This window comes from Stigmatopora nigra, chromosome 12, assembly GCF_051989575.1.
Source record: "Stigmatopora nigra isolate UIUO_SnigA chromosome 12, RoL_Snig_1.1, whole genome shotgun sequence".
Lineage (NCBI taxonomy): Eukaryota > Metazoa > Chordata > Actinopteri > Syngnathiformes > Syngnathidae > Stigmatopora > Stigmatopora nigra.
In genome coordinates, this window is record NC_135519.1 from 1,200,585 (window position 1) to 1,220,912 (window position 20,328).

General features: G+C 40.2%; 1 protein-coding gene across 1 annotated transcript in view; it reads left to right on the forward strand.

Annotated features, from left to right (window-relative positions):
• ncapd3 (non-SMC condensin II complex, subunit D3) overlaps window positions 1-20,328 on the forward strand; it is a 38,398-nt gene that overhangs the window by 8,150 nt on the left and 9,920 nt on the right. The window contains exons 14-28 of the mRNA XM_077729913.1: window positions 31-117; window positions 734-807; window positions 3,928-4,062; window positions 4,183-4,403; window positions 4,709-4,900; window positions 4,991-5,088; window positions 5,321-5,430; window positions 5,509-5,616; window positions 6,527-6,641; window positions 7,008-7,103; window positions 7,188-7,426; window positions 9,406-9,485; window positions 11,068-11,205; window positions 11,343-11,476; window positions 18,391-18,593. Of these exons, the coding sequence (XP_077586039.1) occupies window positions 31-117; window positions 734-807; window positions 3,928-4,062; window positions 4,183-4,403; window positions 4,709-4,900; window positions 4,991-5,088; window positions 5,321-5,430; window positions 5,509-5,616; window positions 6,527-6,641; window positions 7,008-7,103; window positions 7,188-7,426; window positions 9,406-9,485; window positions 11,068-11,205; window positions 11,343-11,476; window positions 18,391-18,593 (2,030 nt within the window). The remainder of the gene's footprint in view (window positions 1-30; window positions 118-733; window positions 808-3,927; window positions 4,063-4,182; window positions 4,404-4,708; window positions 4,901-4,990; window positions 5,089-5,320; window positions 5,431-5,508; window positions 5,617-6,526; window positions 6,642-7,007; window positions 7,104-7,187; window positions 7,427-9,405; window positions 9,486-11,067; window positions 11,206-11,342; window positions 11,477-18,390; window positions 18,594-20,328) is intronic.

A 20,328-nucleotide genomic window follows, 5' to 3' on the forward strand; every position in this document is an offset into this window, starting at 1 on the left:
AATTGACATTGAATTGTTTGAATGTTCCAGGTAGCTCCCACCCACCTCAGAATACCTACCAATCCTTGCCTTTCAGGACTGTGGAGGTTGGTAGCACCGATAGCTTGGTCTGTGATGGTGAGTAATAAAAGATGCTGTCAAGTCCTGATGTTCTGCACTTAATAAGGGAATAGCTAGTCTAAACCTCAATTTAAAGGACTTTGTCAACAATTTTTTAATTAAAATTTAGGATTCACTTGATAATATTGTTGCACCGGCTACTCGGTGTGTGTTTGTGTGTGTGTGTGTGTCTGTGAAGAGGCCAGCAGTGTGATATTTATATGAAAAGACTGACTTTATTTCCAGAGCGGTTTTGTACTTCTGATGCCATGCTCAAACCTTACTGAGGCTAACATTTCACATTTATAAGTCTAATGGCAATGGCATGCAATGACATTCTTTTTTCAATTTGTCGTTAGCATCGTGTTCGATTGATGAAGAAAATATTAGACATTTCATCTTGATTGTACATTATTTCATTTAAATATGTGTCACTGGTTAACACACCTGATGTACCAGAGCAAATTGATTGGGAATCACTGATCTCATGAATCACGTTTTGACAGTCTTGAATATATGGGCCAAAAATCCATTTACATAAAATAATATGTATCTAATATATTGCGACTGACAAATACTATTTTCATGGATTGTATGTGATTTATTGTAATGTAGATGTCTGTTTTCAATGCAGCGAGAGAGAATGTGGCTCTTCTTTTGCGACGTGTGCAAGACTCCAAGTCCACTGTTCGCAAAACAGCACTGCAGGTATTTGGAGCTGATCATTCCATGCTCGATATCCAACTTCATTTGTATAAAGATTGGGCAATAAATCAACTTTAATTTTTTTTTCTTTGAATCAGTTCGAGACCATTAATCACACAACTTGTTTTGAGATTTGTATGTCTTTTGGACAAAAAAAGTGGGGGAATGGGCAAAAAAAATCTAAATATATTTTATGGGTGAAATCTTGTATTTTATTACAGGCTGAAGGCCATTTCTCCTCAACTGCATTGTTCCTAAATTACAGTCAAATATTCTTCAATTAATGATTGGCCTGATACAAAAAGGAAAAAATCAGACAAGGAAGGATGGGTGCATGGTCATTAATTTATCATCTGTAACTTGCATCGTCATAAGGGTTGCGGGGGGTTGCTGGAGCCTATCCCACCTGACTACGAAAGGCAGACTGCACCCTCGACTCTTTGCCAGTCAGTTGTAAGGCACAGAGAGAGGCAAACATACGTACTCTCAATCATATCAACACCGAGTGCGAATCGATCCCATGGTTGCCTGCATCGAAGACGAGTGTACTGTATTTTTTTTTGTGTATAACGCGCAAAACTTTGTAGCAAAAAACTGAAGCAAAGTTCGGGTGGGCATTATACACAAATCCCGCCCTTTGCCAGTGAAAAAGTCCTCTCCGTAGCCGTTATGTATAAAGGGAGAAATAGAACCTGTCTTTTTCCACCAGATGGTGAAAATCTACCTTCTTTTTCAAAAGCCACACCTCTCCAAATAGCCTAGGCAAGTTTATAGGATAATATAGGGTTGTAGAAATTAAAAAAAGTTTATCCAGTGAAACGAGTCTGCCCAGGAAGCGCTATCCTGGATCAAGAAGAATAGGATCAATTGTTTGGTGAATCTGATGGTGATCAATCAGACTTTGACATTTTTAAAATATTATGATGGTGAATTAGACTGAGGATTTAAAATTGTAAATTCCATTGGTAGTAGTTTGTTTCACCAGGTTTCCATACCATATGTTGTGAATATATGTTTTGTCATGGCGACATGTGTTCAACATTTGCTTGTTACCCGTACTGGTGCAATGCTTGGTATGAGCTGAGAAAATTCAAAACAAAAAATTGATACAAAATTTTAGTCACAAATTATGGGTGCGCGTTATACCCGAATAAATACGGCACTACAATAGCATCAGGTGGCTGATCGATGCATGGACATCCCCAAAATATATACAGTCGTACCTACTACTTACGAAATTAATTGGTTCCAGTACTTTTTTCGTAACTTGAAAATTTCGTGAGTAGACACCTATAGAACGCATTGCTCCACCTGAAAGGGCGACGTCCCAGTTGCAGGTGGATTCTGTTTTTTGTCAATACAAAAGGCGCTTCGTTTGAAAGGACGCGCTGCTATGGTTGTGCTGGCATTACACACGTTAGCATGCATTCTGTTTTAAAAAAGGCAACAGGAGCCACACTGAGTTTGATTTTGTTTTATTGATGTAATTTGTATTCACAAAAATATAAGTCAAAGTATTTAAACATCTACAAATCTGTCAAAGTCCTCATGTTCTGTGTTCAGCCAGTTCAGCTAAGTGGGTGTGTTCGCCAACAATGCTGGGTTCCATCTCATTGTCAGAGTCGGAGTTGTCGCCGTGGCATTTCGTAATAGTGATTCAGCTTTGACGAAAGCTAAAAAACTACAGTGCTCGCTGGCATTTTGGCACAGGCATCGACAATCCATTCCAAATCGTCAGGTAACTCGTGCGACGCTGCCTGCTCATCTTTGTATGGAGGGTTAAAAGCACACGGAAGTTAACTGCCTTGTCAGTCGTCTGAGATGTTTTTGAATGGATATACCATAATGCCTGGATTACGCCGGGTGGCTATTTTTAGGGTGAACGTCCGCTGGGTTGATCGCAATAAGTAGCGCGTCGGCAAAAAAGAACCAGTCGGTCAAGCGGACAGGGTCATACAAAATTTTGAATTCAGCCCATAAACAAGACTGGTTGGGCATCCTGTTCATTTTGGAGAACATTTTACTTTTAAGTGGGCCCTATAGTGTGAAAATACGGTAAATTCTCAGATTCGTTCCCTGGTCCGCACACAACTACAAACTAAGCCAATTAAAATTGGTCAGTGTCCCAATTTTGTATGAAAGATGTGAGAAACACAATGAGAGAAAAGTATAAGACCCTATGACCCGACGGCATTAGAAAGCCATCCACTTTGTAGTACATTTTAAAATTTTACATCTGACCTGTGTGAGTAGATATGTGCCCTTTGTGTAAACGTACTGCGTTCAATTAAGTTTTTTTTAATAAGTAGTAATGAGGTGGATTGCAATCGTTAGTAAGGGGAGCATTTAGCTGAGGTGGACAGGACATGATATGCGCACTTTGACTCGGACGCGTCAGAAAGCCGTCAACTTATCATATTTTTGACTTTTATAGTGAGGATAAATGAATGAATGAAAGTGTGCCTTATGTGTATATACCGCATTATATTTAGCCGAGGTTGACAGATATGTAAGAGATCATCTGGAAACATGGATAGTGGTTGTTGTGTGACAGCCCATGAGAGCCCAGTAGAGTAGCAAGGTTCTGAAGTGAGAATCAATCCCTCTGCTACAATATTTTCAAAATAATATAACGGATAAGAAATGCATTTACCTTTTGGGGAATTTTGTAACTTGGATCTTTTTTGTATTCCGAGGCACTCATTTGCATATAAAAAGTTTTGTATCTTGAAAAATGTATCTATAGGCATCAGTAAGTAGAGGTATGACTGTACCTGTGAAATGTCAGTGACCTTACAGCAGTGGTCTCAAACCGGTTCCACATAGGGCCGCAGTGGGTCCTGGTTTTTGTTCCAACCGATGCAGTGCCTACATTTTAACCAATCAGGTGTCTTTAAAATAAGTAGCACCTGACACTAATTAACTGATTGCTCTTGCAAAAGGTATCCTTGTTGAGTTGGAATGAAAACCTGCACCCACTGCGGCCCTTTGAGGACCGGTTTGAGACCACTGCCTTACAGGGAATCTGCCCTTAGTAAAAATTTGAAATGTTATTTTGAGGCCATATTTGTTAGACCTATTTGGTATCATTGATTTATTTCCAGTCTTCATTCCCCTTTGCAGGCTCTTGTGAGTTTTCTCAAGCATGGTGTGGTCCCCATGACCTGGGAAAACGTGTCTCTGCTCTCAGAGCGCTGCAGAGACCCAGCTATATCTGTGAAGAAGAAAGCCCTTGAATGTTTTGGTGAGGTACTCAATGTGAGTTCACCTTACCAGTTGAGCAACTCTCCAGACATTTAAAAATTCAGTATATGTAAAGCTTTGCATCATTTTGCTACACTATAAGGTAGTTGTGTGACTGTCGATTTCCAAAACTAGGTCAAATCAGATTGTAGCCTTGTGCTAAAGGCATGGCTGGAAGGTATGCTTCCAGCTGTGGTGGATTCAGAGAGCTCAATCAAAGAAAAGGCTTTGGAGGCTCTAGAAAACATCTTGCTCAAGCAGGTCAAACCTTATGCTGCAGGCCGCCATCTGGATACTCGCCAGAGGCTGGCCTGGAATTTGCTGAAATTGCTCTGTCACGAGTGTCGGAACCTTAGGTTTGTCTTTCCATCATCAGAATGATCACATTCTACTTATTGCCTGTTGTTGTTCCCATTTAAAAAAAAAAATAACGGGTGGAAATGTTATTTTTTCATTTTTTGCTCTTCAATTTTTATTTAGTCTTTATTTTTTATTTTTAGTGTTTGGCCGATGTGTGCGTGCGTGTGTGTGTGCGTGCGTGCGTGTGTATATATGTGTATGTGTATGTATATGTCCAAATATCCGCCCCGATAATCCATTATAGGTTGATCACAAATTGTTTGGCTTTAATGTCTTTCAAATTGTACCTTTTGTGCTCTAGCAACTATTTCAGCCAGGCCATCACCATCTGGACAAAACAAAATAAATTTGATGCAACATTTATAACAAACTTGATTTCACACACTGAGGCGGATCATAGTTCTGGAGCTTGGCTGATGCTTTCCAAGGTAGTAACTGCATCACCCCGAATTCCCTATGGAAAAATCTTGGATTCCTGGGACAACTTGGTCAGGTGAGGTGGGCTACGTGTAATTACTAAATTTGTTGTTACCCTGTCTTTATGAATTGTGAAACTGCAGATTGTTATTTTTTTCTGCCTTAGTTCAAAAGATGTGTGTGAGACAACCTGTTGTAACATGATACGTGTCATTGGAGATATTTCTATGCACTTGAATGAAGACACAAAGGATAGGATTATTGGTGGGTGATCATTTACATCACTGCTGTCAAAACCAATTGCACAATTGGTTGCATTTATGTGCTTTTTACTTCAATTCATTGTACAAACTGCATGTATTCGTCTGAACAAAATCGCGGACTCTCTAGGACCATTGTGGAATTGGTTTGAAACCAGTGGTTTACAGTGACGGTTCATGTAACAATTCCTTTTATTTTTTGTTGTGCCTTACTCAATTGTTCTGTTTGTATGCAGATGATCTTATACGTTGGTTAAAATCCTTTACGATGTCTCTCGAGGTTATAAGTGCTGCTATAGATACACTTTGCCAATTTGGTAGCAGTGACGATGTCAAGCAAACTCAGGTGGGAGATGCTTCCATTTTTTCAATGTGAATTGAGATACCTACAGATGTTTTTTGCATAACTTTTGTTCCTATTTAGGTTTTCTTGAATCAATACTGCGGTGAACTAATGTCAGTATGCGAGGCATATCTAGCTGGTGTCTTCCTGAGTGAAAATGGAATGCAGAATATCAATGAAGAACTAATGGTGATAGCATCTTTTTTTTAACACATGCGTGTGTATTATAGTAATATTTCAGATCACTGCTCAGTGGCTTGAAACTACATACAGTGGTACCTCGAGATTTGAGCTTAATTTGTTCGTAAGTCGAACTGTATCCTTACCCTCTTGCTACTGCGACAACAAAATTTCCCTAATACGGGATGAATAAAGTTATTCAATCCAAATGTTTCTCATTGAAATGAACTAAGAACAAATTAATTTGTTCTAACCCTCTAAAAAAAAACACGAAAAACAGGATATTGATTGGAAAAAAGTTTTATTTCTTCTAATTTGCCCTCTATTAACAAGGTAACACAAAACTATTGGTTTAATATTACTAAAATGTGTTTAATAGTACTAAAATTATATACGGATTTTGAATGGAGAGAAAAGGAAGACAAACTGGGGGGGTGTAGCTTTTTGAACGGCAACACGCTCATTTCATAACATGAACACATGTAAATGAACTTGGGTTACGATGCGGACACTCCAAAATGAGTTTAATCTAACCTTACTCTAAATTGCGTGGCAGGGGGGCGCGGCAGAGCGGGCGCGGCAGAAAGTGTCTTACGTCTTAATTTCAATGTCTCAATGAATAATTTTCCTCTCCTTTTTTTCCTTTGTTACGCAAATTTCTTCCAAAAGTGCGACACTTTTTTTAAAAGGATTTTGGGTGTATAGTATTGATCTTTCAATGGGTTGGAACGAATTAAAGCTTCTACGTTTAAAATGCGTCCCTACTTATGAATAAACCTAGTTACAAAAACACTTCTGGAACAAATGTATTTAGTAAGTAGTGGTATCACAGCCTATCAGTAATTAACAAATGGTGCACTGGTAGTTTAGTCATTAATTTGGTAATTTTGAGACATACTTGTGAATTGATGTCTTTCAGGTGAAACACCTTCACACCTTTGGTAATGCATCGCTCAACTGTCCTTCTAGAGTGACTAAAAGAATGGTTTTCCTTCTGGAGTCTGTCCTCACCACACATTTAGACAAACTCCCAGGTATACAATAGATATGTTGAATTTAATGGCCAAAAGCTAAAACCTAATCACCGTTATTTGTACTTAGTTCATTTTTTCTTATTATTATCAATGTTTAGACTGGGTTGCCATTACAACCCTTGTATTCACTTCAACTTGATACAATCATAATACAAGCTGACTTTGAACCCTTTCTAATACATTTATATGAAAATATTTTAGACTCTTCCTGCACACAGCAGCATAAACTGTTTTGGCATAAAGCATGGCCTTCATTAAGGAACTCTATTTTGCATTGTAAAATTAGTTGATTCATGGGTTTAAAAATAGAACAGTCTTTAGATTCTCTGAAAAGCAAACTTGAGCCTCTGCCTTCATCACTGACAGATTGTCAAGATGAGCTTCCAGCCTCACTGCCCGTCTCTCCGTTCAAAGAAACCGCAATGCCAACCAAAGTCAGAGCACATGGTGTCATTACCCTGGGTAAGCAAACTCTTGTACCCTATTCTTGATTTGCAAATAATCTGAGGTGTGACTCTTTCTTTAATGTTGTCTCACTTTATTTAGCTAAACTGTGTCTGCACAATGATGAACTGGTCCAGAAGTACCTTCCTGTATTCGCCAGGGAGCTAGAGATTGGCAAAGAAGTCACTGTGCGCAACAATCTTGTGGTTATAATGTGTGATCTATGTGTTCGTTACACGAACATAGTAGAACACTACATCCCCAACTTATCTGCTTGTCTTGGAGACAATGAAACAGTCATTAGGGAGCAGACTCTTATCATGTTGACCAACCTCCTACAGGTAGGTAGAGACAGGTTCTGAATGATTGAATATTATTTGAACTTTCATAAAGATATGAAAAGTGTGGTAATTTTTTTTTTTTTTTGCGGAAAAAATATTGACAAAGGACCACAATGGTCAGTTAATTATAATCCAGCTACAATGGTGTAAAGTCGTTCCCCTCCTATTTCTCCCAAGTTTTGAGTTGTGTGTGTATTCACGCTTTATTCGACCGGAGGTCGTTGATAGGGAGGATTCTGTAAGTGTCTGCGTCCTGTCTCTGATGCAAAATTCATGCTTGGCTGGTTGACGTCACTAGGAGACATCACTAGATGACTGGTGTCGAAATTTTGTCCGCAACCACAGCTGCGTCACTACGGTATAAAATAAAAAACCTGATTGACCGCCTCCGGTCGATTATGCTTACTATGTTACCTTTATTTCTTAAGTTGTATTGCAACGAAGTTACATTGGTTAACAAGGTCCCAAATATAGATAATAAAAACATGGCCCGATGAAGCTCTTTCTCAGCTGCAGCTTTCCTACATCAAAATCTGCATGGACAACACCACTGTTAATAAACGGATACTGTTATTTCCTAACCAAAAACCCTGCATGACCAAGGAGACACTGGCACTCATCAAATGCCATAACACCGCCTTCAGATCAAGGGACAAGATACAGTACAGCGCTGCCAGAGCAGAGCTGAAGAAAGGCATTAAAAAGCCCAAGGCAGCAGACACAAAGAAAAATGAGGAGCACTTCACAGGAAATGACCCAAAGAAGATGTGGCAGGGAATACGACATATTACCAATAACAATAACATGTCTGTTAACGCAGATGCCTCACTAGCGGAGGAACTGAACCGTTTCTTTGCCCGCTTTGAGACTGACAGATCAGACCCAGTCTCAACACCCCCACCACTACTCTGTAGCAATACACTGAAGTTTCAGGAACAGGGAGTGAAACTGGTAATGCGGTCTATGAACACCAGGAAGGCTGCTGTCCCTGACGGAGTACCTGGGTAGGTGCTCAAAGCCTTTGCTGACCAGCTGGCTGGAGTTTTCACAAAAATGTTCAATTGTTCCCTGCAAAAATTCATCATTCCATCCTACCTGAAATCTCCCACCATTATCCCTGTCCCAAAAAAACGAACCATTGATATAGCCTGAATGATTATAAGCCTGTTGCACTCATGCCTGTGATCATGAAGTACTTTGAAAAGTTGGTCGCCCGCCATATCAGGAATCCCTCCCTCAGTTGACCCTCACCAGTTTGCTTATAAAGCAAACAGGTCCACTGAGGATGCTATCGCCATTGCTCTACACACAGCACTGAGCCACCGGGAGCACCATGGGAATTACGTGAAGATGCTTTTCATTGATTATAGCTCAGCCTTCAACACTGTAATACTGGACATTCTGACCAACAAACTCTCCCACCTTGGAATATCCTCTTCCATCTGCTGCTGAATAAAGAACTTCTTAACCAACCGACCACAAACTGTTAGACTTGGTCCTCATCTCTTCCCCCATTACACTGAGCGCTGGCTCCCCGGTGCTCGGACGTTTGGTCGCCGCTCTTTGGTCTCCGTTGGTCGCCGTTGGGGTTATGGTTGTCAAATGTACTTGGATATTAAACTCTAACTCTCACGGCGACCAGCGACCTTGTGGAGAAGCACTACCTATTTCGTCATACGCAGTTTCTGGGTATGTTGACAATTAGGCTTTTGTCGAGTCAATGATGATGACAAAGCCTATGTCCGATTATTATCTTTGTCCATGTGATCAGCAGCAAACGTCAGTTGAGCCTTAAGGTTCCGCTTTTGGAGCAAGGGCTTCCTTCCTGCACGGCAGCCTTGACCAGAGAGACAATGTAACCAACTCCTCCTACACCTTGTTTTCCCTTTGCTGATACCATTTTCTGGGTGCTTGATTGTAAAATGATAATTATTGTGCTACTTATTTCTGATCACAATCTTTTTTACTGGTCTTTTCAGGAGGAATTTGTGAAATGGAAGGGTTCTCTTTTCTTCCGATTCATGGTCACGTTGGTTGATCCTGTCCCAGCCATTGCCAGGTAAATGATTTTCTTCCCCTCCTTTACATTTACATGGCTAAAAAACGCCTCAACGAGGAGGACCTTGAAGGGCAGCCCCTTTTAGTTGAGGTCCAGCTTTACGTTCAGGATGAAGCAATAATGAAATCACTCATAATGGAGATCTTTTGTCACCCAAGCTTTTCTTTTGCTCATCCAGTACACAGGCAGTATTGTTCTGTTCTTGTTTTTCAAAGCGTAGGGACGTTTAAACTTAAATTAAGGCTGGCTTTACCATGAAGCTAGTGGCATTTCCACACAAGATAAGTGTCTGGCGATCCTTTTGAACTTTGTAACCTGGCGCTTTAAGTTCATCTTTGAATAAAAATGAGCGGGAAGGCATCCACTTCCAGAAAAGGCCAATCTCGTCAATGTTAAAAACTTGCTCCAAAAGATAACCTTTTGTCGCTAATTATTTTAGGAAACACTTCCCCAACCTCCTTTTGCTGCTTCGTGGTCTGCAGATGAAGCTTCTCCGTGGAGCGAACCACTGTGTAAACCATGCTTCCTTCTGAATTTTTCAAACCAACCCTTGCTTGCTGAAAAGTCACGAGGCTCACTCACGCCATTGGTGCTGGGCTGAGGCTCACATTCTTCGTCAGGAGCTAAGCTATCATACAAGTTTTTGGGCTTGGTTTGGATGATGTTGGTACGAATATTTTTCTCCCCGCATTCCGAGACCCAGACTGAGAGGGCATTCACTTTTTCAGGAACCGTCATCATCCGTTTTTTCTTTGCATCAGATAATGCCTTGGGTGGTCGTGGACGCTTGGTAGCCATTTTTCGTTGTGTAGTTGTAATCGTAAAATCCAAAAAAAGAAAGCTGGAATTCACTCTTCGTATGCGATGTTAAACGCTACACGCAGGAAACAGAAAAGACCGACCCGGGTGTTCAGAGAGGCATTTATACTTAGTTTTTTTTTCTTTTGATTCCTTCTTGGTATAGTCCGAACCAGTCACTGCAGTGCAGATTAGGGGGCGGTACCCTGACTTCCGCCATTTTCGCCGCAATTTTCATGTCTTCCGGCTGCAAACTTTCTTTTTTGTAATAATACATTTTTAAAAATCGCAAAGTAGTGAATTTGCGATAAGTGAAGTCGCAATAATTGAGGGATTACTGTATGTGCATGCATGTGGCTTGGATCTTTAGCCGAGTAAACAAATTCATAAAAGTGAAAACCGATGAGGACAGAAGTGTCAAGAAGCCTCTTGGACCGTCTGTGATGTTGTGCAGATGACGACGGTGGAGTGCTCAACCTTCGCTAAGATGCGGGTACTCCGAGGCGCCCTGGCCCTCTTTGTTTAGACTAAACAAGGGTTTCAAGAGCAAAGCTTATACTTCGTTGTAAGTATGATGATAATAATGTGCACATAGCTAGAGGTGAGCAAAGCGTTTTTTAATAGCAAGGCCAAGCTTATACTTAATTGCAGGCCAATGTGTAATACAATAAAAGTAAATAACTTGACCATTACATTTTAATGTACCTTGTTCCGAGCATGATTGAATAAGCTGAGACATCCAGTTGAGAATAAGAAAATAACACCAGTTAATTTTCTTTCACAGTCTGTGTGAATATTGCCTTCTCCACTTATTGCTGCAGAAAACTCCAGAAATGTTTAGCCAACATTTCATTGAGTGTATCTACCACTTCAACTCGTACAATGGACACAAGGCCTACAACAAGTTCCCTCAAACTGAAAGGTGGTGTTATGATGACAACCTGTCAAGAAAAATACATTAGCTTCTAGTTTATTACTTTAAAAAAAATCTTTATAAATTGACCGGTCTCCGCTCTTCACGCTTGTCTTTTCATTCTTTCATTTCTCCAATATTTCCAGAGAAAAGGTTAGGTTCTCCCTAAAAGGGCCTCAGCACCGTGAGAAACGTTTCAGGATTTACCGATTTCTGCTACAACACTTCACTGATGCTCAGCGCTTCAACATCTCCCTCAGAATTAGCCAACATGTCCTGGGTAAGCATTTAAAGGCAATTTCACGTGCAATTTATAAAATAAAAAAGACATAATTAATTATACTTGAAAAACAACACAAGGCCCTGTTTTAGCCATAAATAAATGTCTTTGCGTTCCTGTTAATCAAAAATGATCTAACACATTGTAACACATTGCACCATTGACTTAATATTAATTCACCTTGCAAGGTCAAATTCACATTTTTTTTGAAAATATTTGCGCAAGTTGATGCTGAATCTGGGAGGTATAGGCACAAACTATTTTGGTCTCTAATTTGACATTTTTGTTTTAGGTGGGGTTTAAAACGCAAGCTATTGATTAAGCCTGTCGCGATATTAAATAAATCAAATGATCGCACATTAAATTAAAATTATAGATTGACCGATTATCAACGTAGATGTTTGGACATTTGATGCAAATTGGTATCTGCCTTTTTTTTAATCTGCCCGGCCGAAGGATGTGTACGAGCACTGGATGCAGCATTGCATTTTCTTCCATGGGTGGTGTACGCGTGACGGAGTTAGCTCGCCAAACCGAAAGTTTTTCAACAATATGCACCATCCTGAAGCAGAAGGACGCTATTAGGGGCGCATGGTCTACTTGCCGAAAGACATTTAGCCGACTGACATCTGGCCGACAGCCAACTGGCCGAAAGACCAGCTGGCCGAACGTCGAATTAGCCGAATGACTATTTGGCCGACCGACTATCTAGCCAAATAACATTTAGACAACGCGCTCGCCCCGCCCCCGGTCGTGTGTGTGTACAAGTTTTTCTACCTCAACCCGCAGGCCATATACGGCCCGTTACTGATCACAACATTCATTTAGAATAACAAATTACAGATAACAACAAAGGAGTGTTAACAGTAGATACTGTAATTTACGCCAGAATAGAACACTGAGATTAATCTTTGAATTAAGGTTCTCAGCAAATCATTTTGAATATATATTTCCTAAAATATTGGGACCTTATTTAAGATTAAAATATATTTAACAGGTATATATTTCTGCGTATCTCGAACTCCAAAGAGTTATCAATTAAACAACTACTTCAAGTTCAAATATGGTGCTGCTGCTTAATAAAAATATTCCTGAATACTCTTCCCATGACGAAAGTATTCAGGAATATTTTGTATATTTATAATATTTATAATGTGCTAAAACCACGTTGAAAACAGCATTATGATAGCATAATGATTGAATACAGATACTGGAGCTCTTTGGAAGTTTAAACTGAGTCCAGTGTAGTGATTTCCCTGGTAAAGGATCATACTCCAGAAAATGTGGGAATGTGTCTAAAATTTTCTGGAGTATGATTCCTAGACTTACTAAAATACAGACTAAAGGGCTTCGAGAACAATATGACAGTATATCCTGTAATTTACGCCAGCATAGAAAACATTGTGATTAATCTGTTTTTTAGTAAGTCCAGGAATCATACTCCAGACAATTTTAGACACATTCCCAGTGCAAAATGACCCACCAAAACCGAGTGGACTCGCTTTTAATACACACCCGTACGCACTCAAGACTGGTTTTGAATCGGCAGAACACTTCTACCTGATGGACAAATCATTTTACTGCAATTGGTTCCAGTCCCGGGTTAAAAGTGCACTTTTTACCGGGAAATCAAGCACCTTGGACTCGGTTATAGTCTCTAAAAATCGGCAGTACTTTTATTTATGCGGCCGTATTCGTATTTATTCATTTAATGCTGTTTTCGTCTGGTTTTAAAGTCATTTTTGTGCATTTTTGGGGGTTTTCTTCATTGACGTCCATTGCTGTCTTTTACCAGGGAAATCACTACCCTGGTCTCTGTTTAAACTTCCAAAGAGCTCCAGTATCTGTATTTAATCATTAAATGCTGTTTTCCACATGGTTTTAGCACGTTATGAATATTGAAAATATACAAAATATTCCTGAATATTCTTGTCATGGGACGAGTATTCAGGAATATTGTTATTAAGCAGCAGCACCATATTTTAACTTGTAGTAGTTCTTTAATTGATAACTCTTTTGGAGTTTGAGATACACACACACGACCGGGGGCGGGGCGAGCGCCTCGGCTAGATAGTCTGTCGGCCAAATAGTCGTTCGGCTAATTCTACGTTCGGCCAGATGGTCTTTCGGCCAGTTGGCTGTCGGCCAGATGTCATTCGGCTAAGTGTCTTTCGGCAAGTCGACCGGCCTCTCTATTAAGGACATCAAGGCTTCCAAACACCAACCATAATTTCCAAGCTGTGCAGTAAATTTATAACGAGATGGAGAGCCTTCTTTTAATACGGATAAAAATAAACAGTTAGCGGAAGGTAGTGTGATCAAGTCGACGGGACTTTCCACGACAACGCACTCCTAACCGAACAAACAAATTTAAATTAATTTGGACTAATATATACAGAGACACTCAAACATAAGTTCAATGTAACTTTACAAAATACTTTATTCTGATTTTGCTTTATTTTTTTTATACCTTCGTTCTGGCTGGGTTAGTTTTTTGCCACGCCTCCACCCTCACGATGGGCTGTTTGCTGTTGTATTCCCTTCAAAATATTCCGAAAATGATGCACACCGAAGTCCTCACAATAGGATAACACACGACCACTAGCCCAGTGATTTTCAACCACTGTGCCGCGGCACACTAGTGTGCCGTGAGAGATCCTCAGGTGTGCCGTGAGAAATTACCAATATCCTTTTTTTTAAATTAACATTTATTAATAGATTTCTGCAAATATGATGTCATTGTCCAATGTCCGTGCTGCAAAGGCTGGCAGCGTAATGTAATATTTGTCCGTGTGGCAACACGTAGTTGATTGACACGTTCCGCCAAGAAAATTAGTGATGCACAGTGGTGACAGTCATGGAGAAGTTTTTAAAAAGGACAACTGCAAACTCCGAACTGCGCCCTGGACAAGATTCTGACCCGGATAAAGGCCCTAGTATGAGTGGTGGAGAAAACAAAGCAAAGACGGTGAGCTCAAGGCAATATAGTAAAAGCTATCTTTCGTTTGGATTTACTTTCACCGGGGATGAGACGACACCTATTCCGTTATGCCTGGTGTGTGGCGAGAAGCTATCCAACAGCGCCATGGTGCCAAGCAAGCTTAAACGCCATCTCCAAACGAAACACCCGTCGCTTCAAAACAAGCCGATAGACTATTTTGTTCGCCTGCATGTAAACACAGAGAAACAGGCAACGTTTATGAGAAAAACCACAAAGGTAAATGAGAAAGCGCTCAAAGCTAGTTACCTAGTCGCCGAACTTGTTGCTAAATCAAAAAAGCCGCACACTGTGGCAGAGACATTAATACTACCTGCCTGTAAAGCCATTGTCAACGAGATGCTCGGCCCTGGTGCGGCTAAAGACATAGATAAAGTCCCGCTCTCTGATAACACAATTGCCAGGCGTATTGATGACATGTCTACAGACATCGAAAGCCATGTTTTGGAAAAGATACGCATCAGTAGGAAATTTGCGTTGCAAGTTGACGAGTCAACGGATATTAGTGGACATTCTCAGCTCTTGGCCAATGTGCGTTTTGTGGATGGTGATGCCATTAGAGAAAACTTCCTATTTTGCAAGACACTGCCAGAAAAAACAACTGGAGAGGAAATTTTTCGGGTCACATCGGAATATCTTGACCAGGGAGGACTTACGTGGGAAAACTGCACAAGTGTGTGCACTGATGGAGCTGCAGCCATGGTCGGGCGCACCAAAGGCTTCGTGAGTAGAGTGAAGGAAAGAAACCCAGATCTGATTATTACGCACTGTTTTTTGCACCGTGAGGCCCTCGTTGCGAAGACTTTACCAGTAGAACTGGTTCCTGTGTTGGACGATGTGGTGCGCATGGTGAACTTTGTGAAGACACGACCTCTGAAAAGCCGTATATTCGCATCTCTGTGTGAGGAAATGGGAGCGGAGCATAAAGCCTTATTGCTCCATACGGAGGTCCGATGGTTGTCGCGCGGTAAGGTGCTGACCCGTGTGTATGAGCTGCGAGAGGAACTTAAAATGTTTCTGACAAATGAGAGGTCTGATTACTCAAATCAGTTTGCAAGTGATGAGTGGTGCGCAAAGTTGGCATACCTGGCTGATATATTTCATCATCTTAATGAACTGAACACAAGGATGCAGGGCCGAAATGAAAACCTGCTTACAAGCACAGATAAAATAAATGGATTCCGTTTAAAGGTGCACCTCTGGCAACAACATGTGCAACGTGCCAACCTGGAGATGTTCCCACTCACAGACAAACAGCAAAGCAACACTGCTGCACTGTCTGAGGTAATAGGTAAACATTTGAAAAGTCTTGAGGAGAAGTTGTCATTTTATTTCTCTTCAGCCTCCACTGAATGCTTTGACTGGGTTAGGGACCCATACAGCTCGGCATCAGTTGTTCGAAAGGACATGACTTTACAAGAGCAGGAGGAACTAACTGAACTGAGACAGGATCGTGGTTTAAAACTAAGATTTGCTGATCTTCCTTTGGACAGTTTTTGGTTGACTGCTGCCAAGGAGTTCCCCATTCTGGCCAACAAAGCTGTTCTGACATTGCTCCCATTTTCCACAACATATCTGTGTGAGCTGAGCTTTTCAAGCCTAACTGCTATAAAAACTAAAAACAGAGAGAGACTGAGAGCTGTTGAAGAAGAGCTTCGTGTGTGTCTTTCTACTATTCCTGCCAGGATATCGGCTTTGTGTTCATCTAAACAGGCCCAGGTTTCACACTGACTGAGTATAAATAAATTGAGAAATTATATTGTAATTAAATATACTATACAGAGTGTCATTTTGTAAAATCTTTGGTTAGTGGTGTGCCACAAATTTTTCCAATGTAAAAAAATGTGCCGTGGCTCAAAAAAGGTTGAAAAACACTGCACTAGCCAATGAGAAGTAGTCTTGAATTAGCGATCGTTCCGCCAACAGGAGCCAACAGGCTAGGGCAGGGGTGTCAAACATACGGCCCGCGGGCCGTTTCAGCGCCGTCTGGTGGTTTGGTACGGCCCGGGGAAGAAAGCTGCATTGTATAAAAAAATAATTTTCTTTAAAATTTGCAGTTCTTGTATTATCCGCTAGGGGGCGCAGTGTTTTAGTACATGCAAACAACATGAATTGACATTTAGTTATGTTCTTATGTTATTCTCGTTCATAATATATTGTTCATAATGTAAAAAGAAAATTCAGTTAATAAACATTTTGATTATTTACTCATTCTTTGCACTAATTATTATTATTATTATTAGTGACTAATACAAAGGAAAAAAGTGGGCTTATTGTTAGTTCTATGAATTTTGCAATGAGTTTACTGGTCCGGCCCGCTTGATCTCAACTTAAGCTGTAATCGGCCCACAGACCAAAGGGAGTTTGACACCCCTGTGCTAGGGGGAAAATGCAATAGCCTACCCACGTATTGATTGTGGGTAACAAAGTTTTATTCTGAGAAATGGTGCCATTGCCTATCGGTGTTGTGTGTACGAGAACACTTCAATACCCAGAAATCCCTCTTTTTGCCCGCGCATGCGCATTGTGCGTTTCCTGGTCGATCCTTAGGAGGAAACTCGTCTGAATAAATCATTCAGTGCTCGTAGATATCGGTTATACACGAAAGAGATGCGGTAAAAAAAGACAGTGCTCTACGATGATAAACCGCCTCTCGTCATGGCCACCTGGCTTGGTCGCAGCTCTAAATTTTGAACGTATCGGGGGCGAATTATTGGATCGAAATTTTTGTCGCACCACGAGCTGATCGTAGATTGAGGTACCACTACATGTTTTAGCGCCATAAAAATACAAGAACACTAGCACAATTATCAAGAAGTGTATCAATTGAATATACAGTAATAAGTATTTGAAAAGACTAATGTATTATATCTAAATATAATTGATATTTAAAAATGTAAACACTTTAAATTCTGTACTCACAGTTAAAATACCGTATTTTCACACATAAAACGCACCGGCTGACAGGGCGCAGTCTCATTTGTGCCCAATGTATTGACAAAAATCTGAAAATATACCCGCAAATGAGACAGCGCCCTGTCAGCGGGTGCGTTTTATAGGTGTGAAAATACGGTATTTTAACTGAGTACAGAATTTAAAGTGTTTACATTTTTAAATTTGGATTGGATTGGATAACTTTATTCATCCCGTATTCGGGAAATTTCTTTGTTGCAGTAGGAAGAGGGTGAGGATCCAGGAATAGGAAAGGCATTTTACACAAATAGGTAGTTAATAGTAAGTCAATAAATAAATACATGAATAAATATATAAATAAGCAACCGTGTTGCTGAGATATACATATTTCATACACATACATATATATAGAAGCACATGTATACTATATGAGAATTCAGTAGGTCCAAATTTCAATTATATTTAGATATAATACACTAGTCTTTTCAAATGCTTATAACTGTATATGTAATTAATACACTTCTTGATAATTGTGCTAGTGTTATCTATAACTTGTTATTCTACATGAATGTTGTTATCTATAACGGGCCGTATATGGTCTGCGGGCCGAGGTTAGGGGTTAGGGTTCGAGCGCGTCGGGACAACGTCCTTCGGCTGGCTAGTCGGTCGGCTAATTCTACGTTCGGTCAGATGCCCCCTCGGCGAGTTGGCCCTCGGCCAGATGTCTGTCGGCTAAATGTCTTTCGGCAAGTAGACCGTGTGCCGTCAATAACAATCATCACAATCCCATTTGCTATCAAGTTTAACTAAGATCTTGTTGTCTACGTTCATAAATTTGTCCTATCCTGAGGTCAGACTAAATGTGCTGATAGTGAATATAATAAGAATACACCCAAGTTTCACTTCTTTTTGTGAAAATAAAAAAGGGACAAATAATTTAAAACCTTTGCAAAGTTTTTCACCTGTCCAAATTGTCCTGGCGATCTGCATTTTTGTATTCCAGCCTGCTTTGCAGATGAGGAGCTACCTCTTGATGCAGATGGTTCTGACATTTTATCGGAAACCTTCAACATACTTACTCTTAAGGAGATGAAGCTGCAGGCCATGTTTCAACCACTTGCTTCCGGGGACGAGCAAGAAGAGGCAAACATGGCCACTATGGCGAAAGTCGTTCTTCAGACTGCTCAAAATAAAGTGGCCTCTCAGGTGATAGAGTGATGCAAATAGACCTGTTTGACTGTGGAGTCGTACCTCTACTTATGAAATTAATTGGATCCAGAACCTTTAAATTTTGTAAGTAGAGCAGTACTTTATTGTCTAAATCGTCCATGGTCTTCACAAAACTACTAACTAAACCCTTAAAAATTGATCGAGGTGTCCCAATTTTGTAGGAAAGGTGTGAAGACACAAAAATGAAATAATGATCATAGAATTATTTAATAACCCATGAAAATGAATAAACATGCAAAATCTATTTGTGTTGAAGTGCATGTGCACGACTGTCAGGAATCTAGTGTTAGGCAACAGAGGCAGAGAGCACAACACATGAACACATCTAATAAACATAAAATTAAAAACTCAAAACAATATTACACTGAGCTTTCAATCTTCATTAGCGTTTTTTGATATCTTGGCATCAAATTTTTCGCCCATTTTATTTAACGCCACTGCTTCTTAGCTGTTTGGATTTACGTTTCCCTTCGGCTGTGCTTGTTGACAGACGTTTTGGGAAAAATCAATCTAAACACAATTGCCTTTGATGACTTTTAACTGTTATTCTAATTTACAAGACAAATGTCAAATTGGGCGATCACAACACTTTTGAGATGTTTTTTTCCACTAAGTTGGAAAGTTTTTGTGTTGTTGGAAAGATGGCTGCTTCCTCCTCAGTCACCTTCTCATTGAATTCCTCATGTATTGTCGAGCGACGCATTACTGTATTTACTCGCGGATAACTCGCCCCCAATTCCCAATTTTCACCTCCATATTCATGGTTTTAATTGGGAGTACAAATTTGTTACTTTGAAGGGAAAAGCACATTATTTGGATCAATATCATAAGTTAATATGCCTGTCTTTGTAAATGCAAAATATCAAATTAGTCAATTTGAAAAAGGAAATAAATCTATCTTGATGAGAACCTGATGCTTTCTAATTACAGAAATTACAATTTTCTTCCCAGAAGTTTAAGATGTTGTGGCAGCCATAGGTTTAATTAGGTTTAGAAACATGGTTGGGTTGTTGTGAGACAGCCGATGATAGCCCAGTAGAGTAGGAAAATTATCAAGCAAAAAGCAGTGGATCCTCAAAAATATCATAATACTGTATTTTACATTTATAGGGCTTAAAAATCGAAAACTTTCTCTGAAATGGACAGGCGCCCAAACAGTAGGTGTGCTTTGTTTGCGTACTTCTTACCGACATTCTACATAGTGCGATTAACCCAGCGGACATTCACCCTAAATATAGCCTCCACGTATTTCAAGCATTACGGTAAATTCAAACATCCAAACATCCTAGACGAGTGGCAAGGCAGGTGCCTTCCGTGTGCTTGTACCGCTTAAGCCTCCATACAAAGGCGGGCAGGCAGCGTCACACGAGTTACGTGACGATTTGGAATGGATTGTCGATGCCTGGGCCCAAGTGGCGGCAAGCACTGTAGTTGGAGCTTTCGTCAAAGCTGGAATCACTATTACAAAACCCCACGGCGACAAGTCTGACCCTGACAATAAGATGGAAACCAACATTGTTGGCGAACTCACCCACATGGCGAAACACTTCTGTCGTATACAGAAGATAAGGACTTTGACAGATTTTTAGATGTTTGAATACTTCGACCTATATTTTCGTGAATACACTGTCAATAAAACAAACACTCAGGTTTGCTCTTTTTGGCTTTTTAAAACATACACTAGGATGCATGCTAACGTATCTTCATGCTA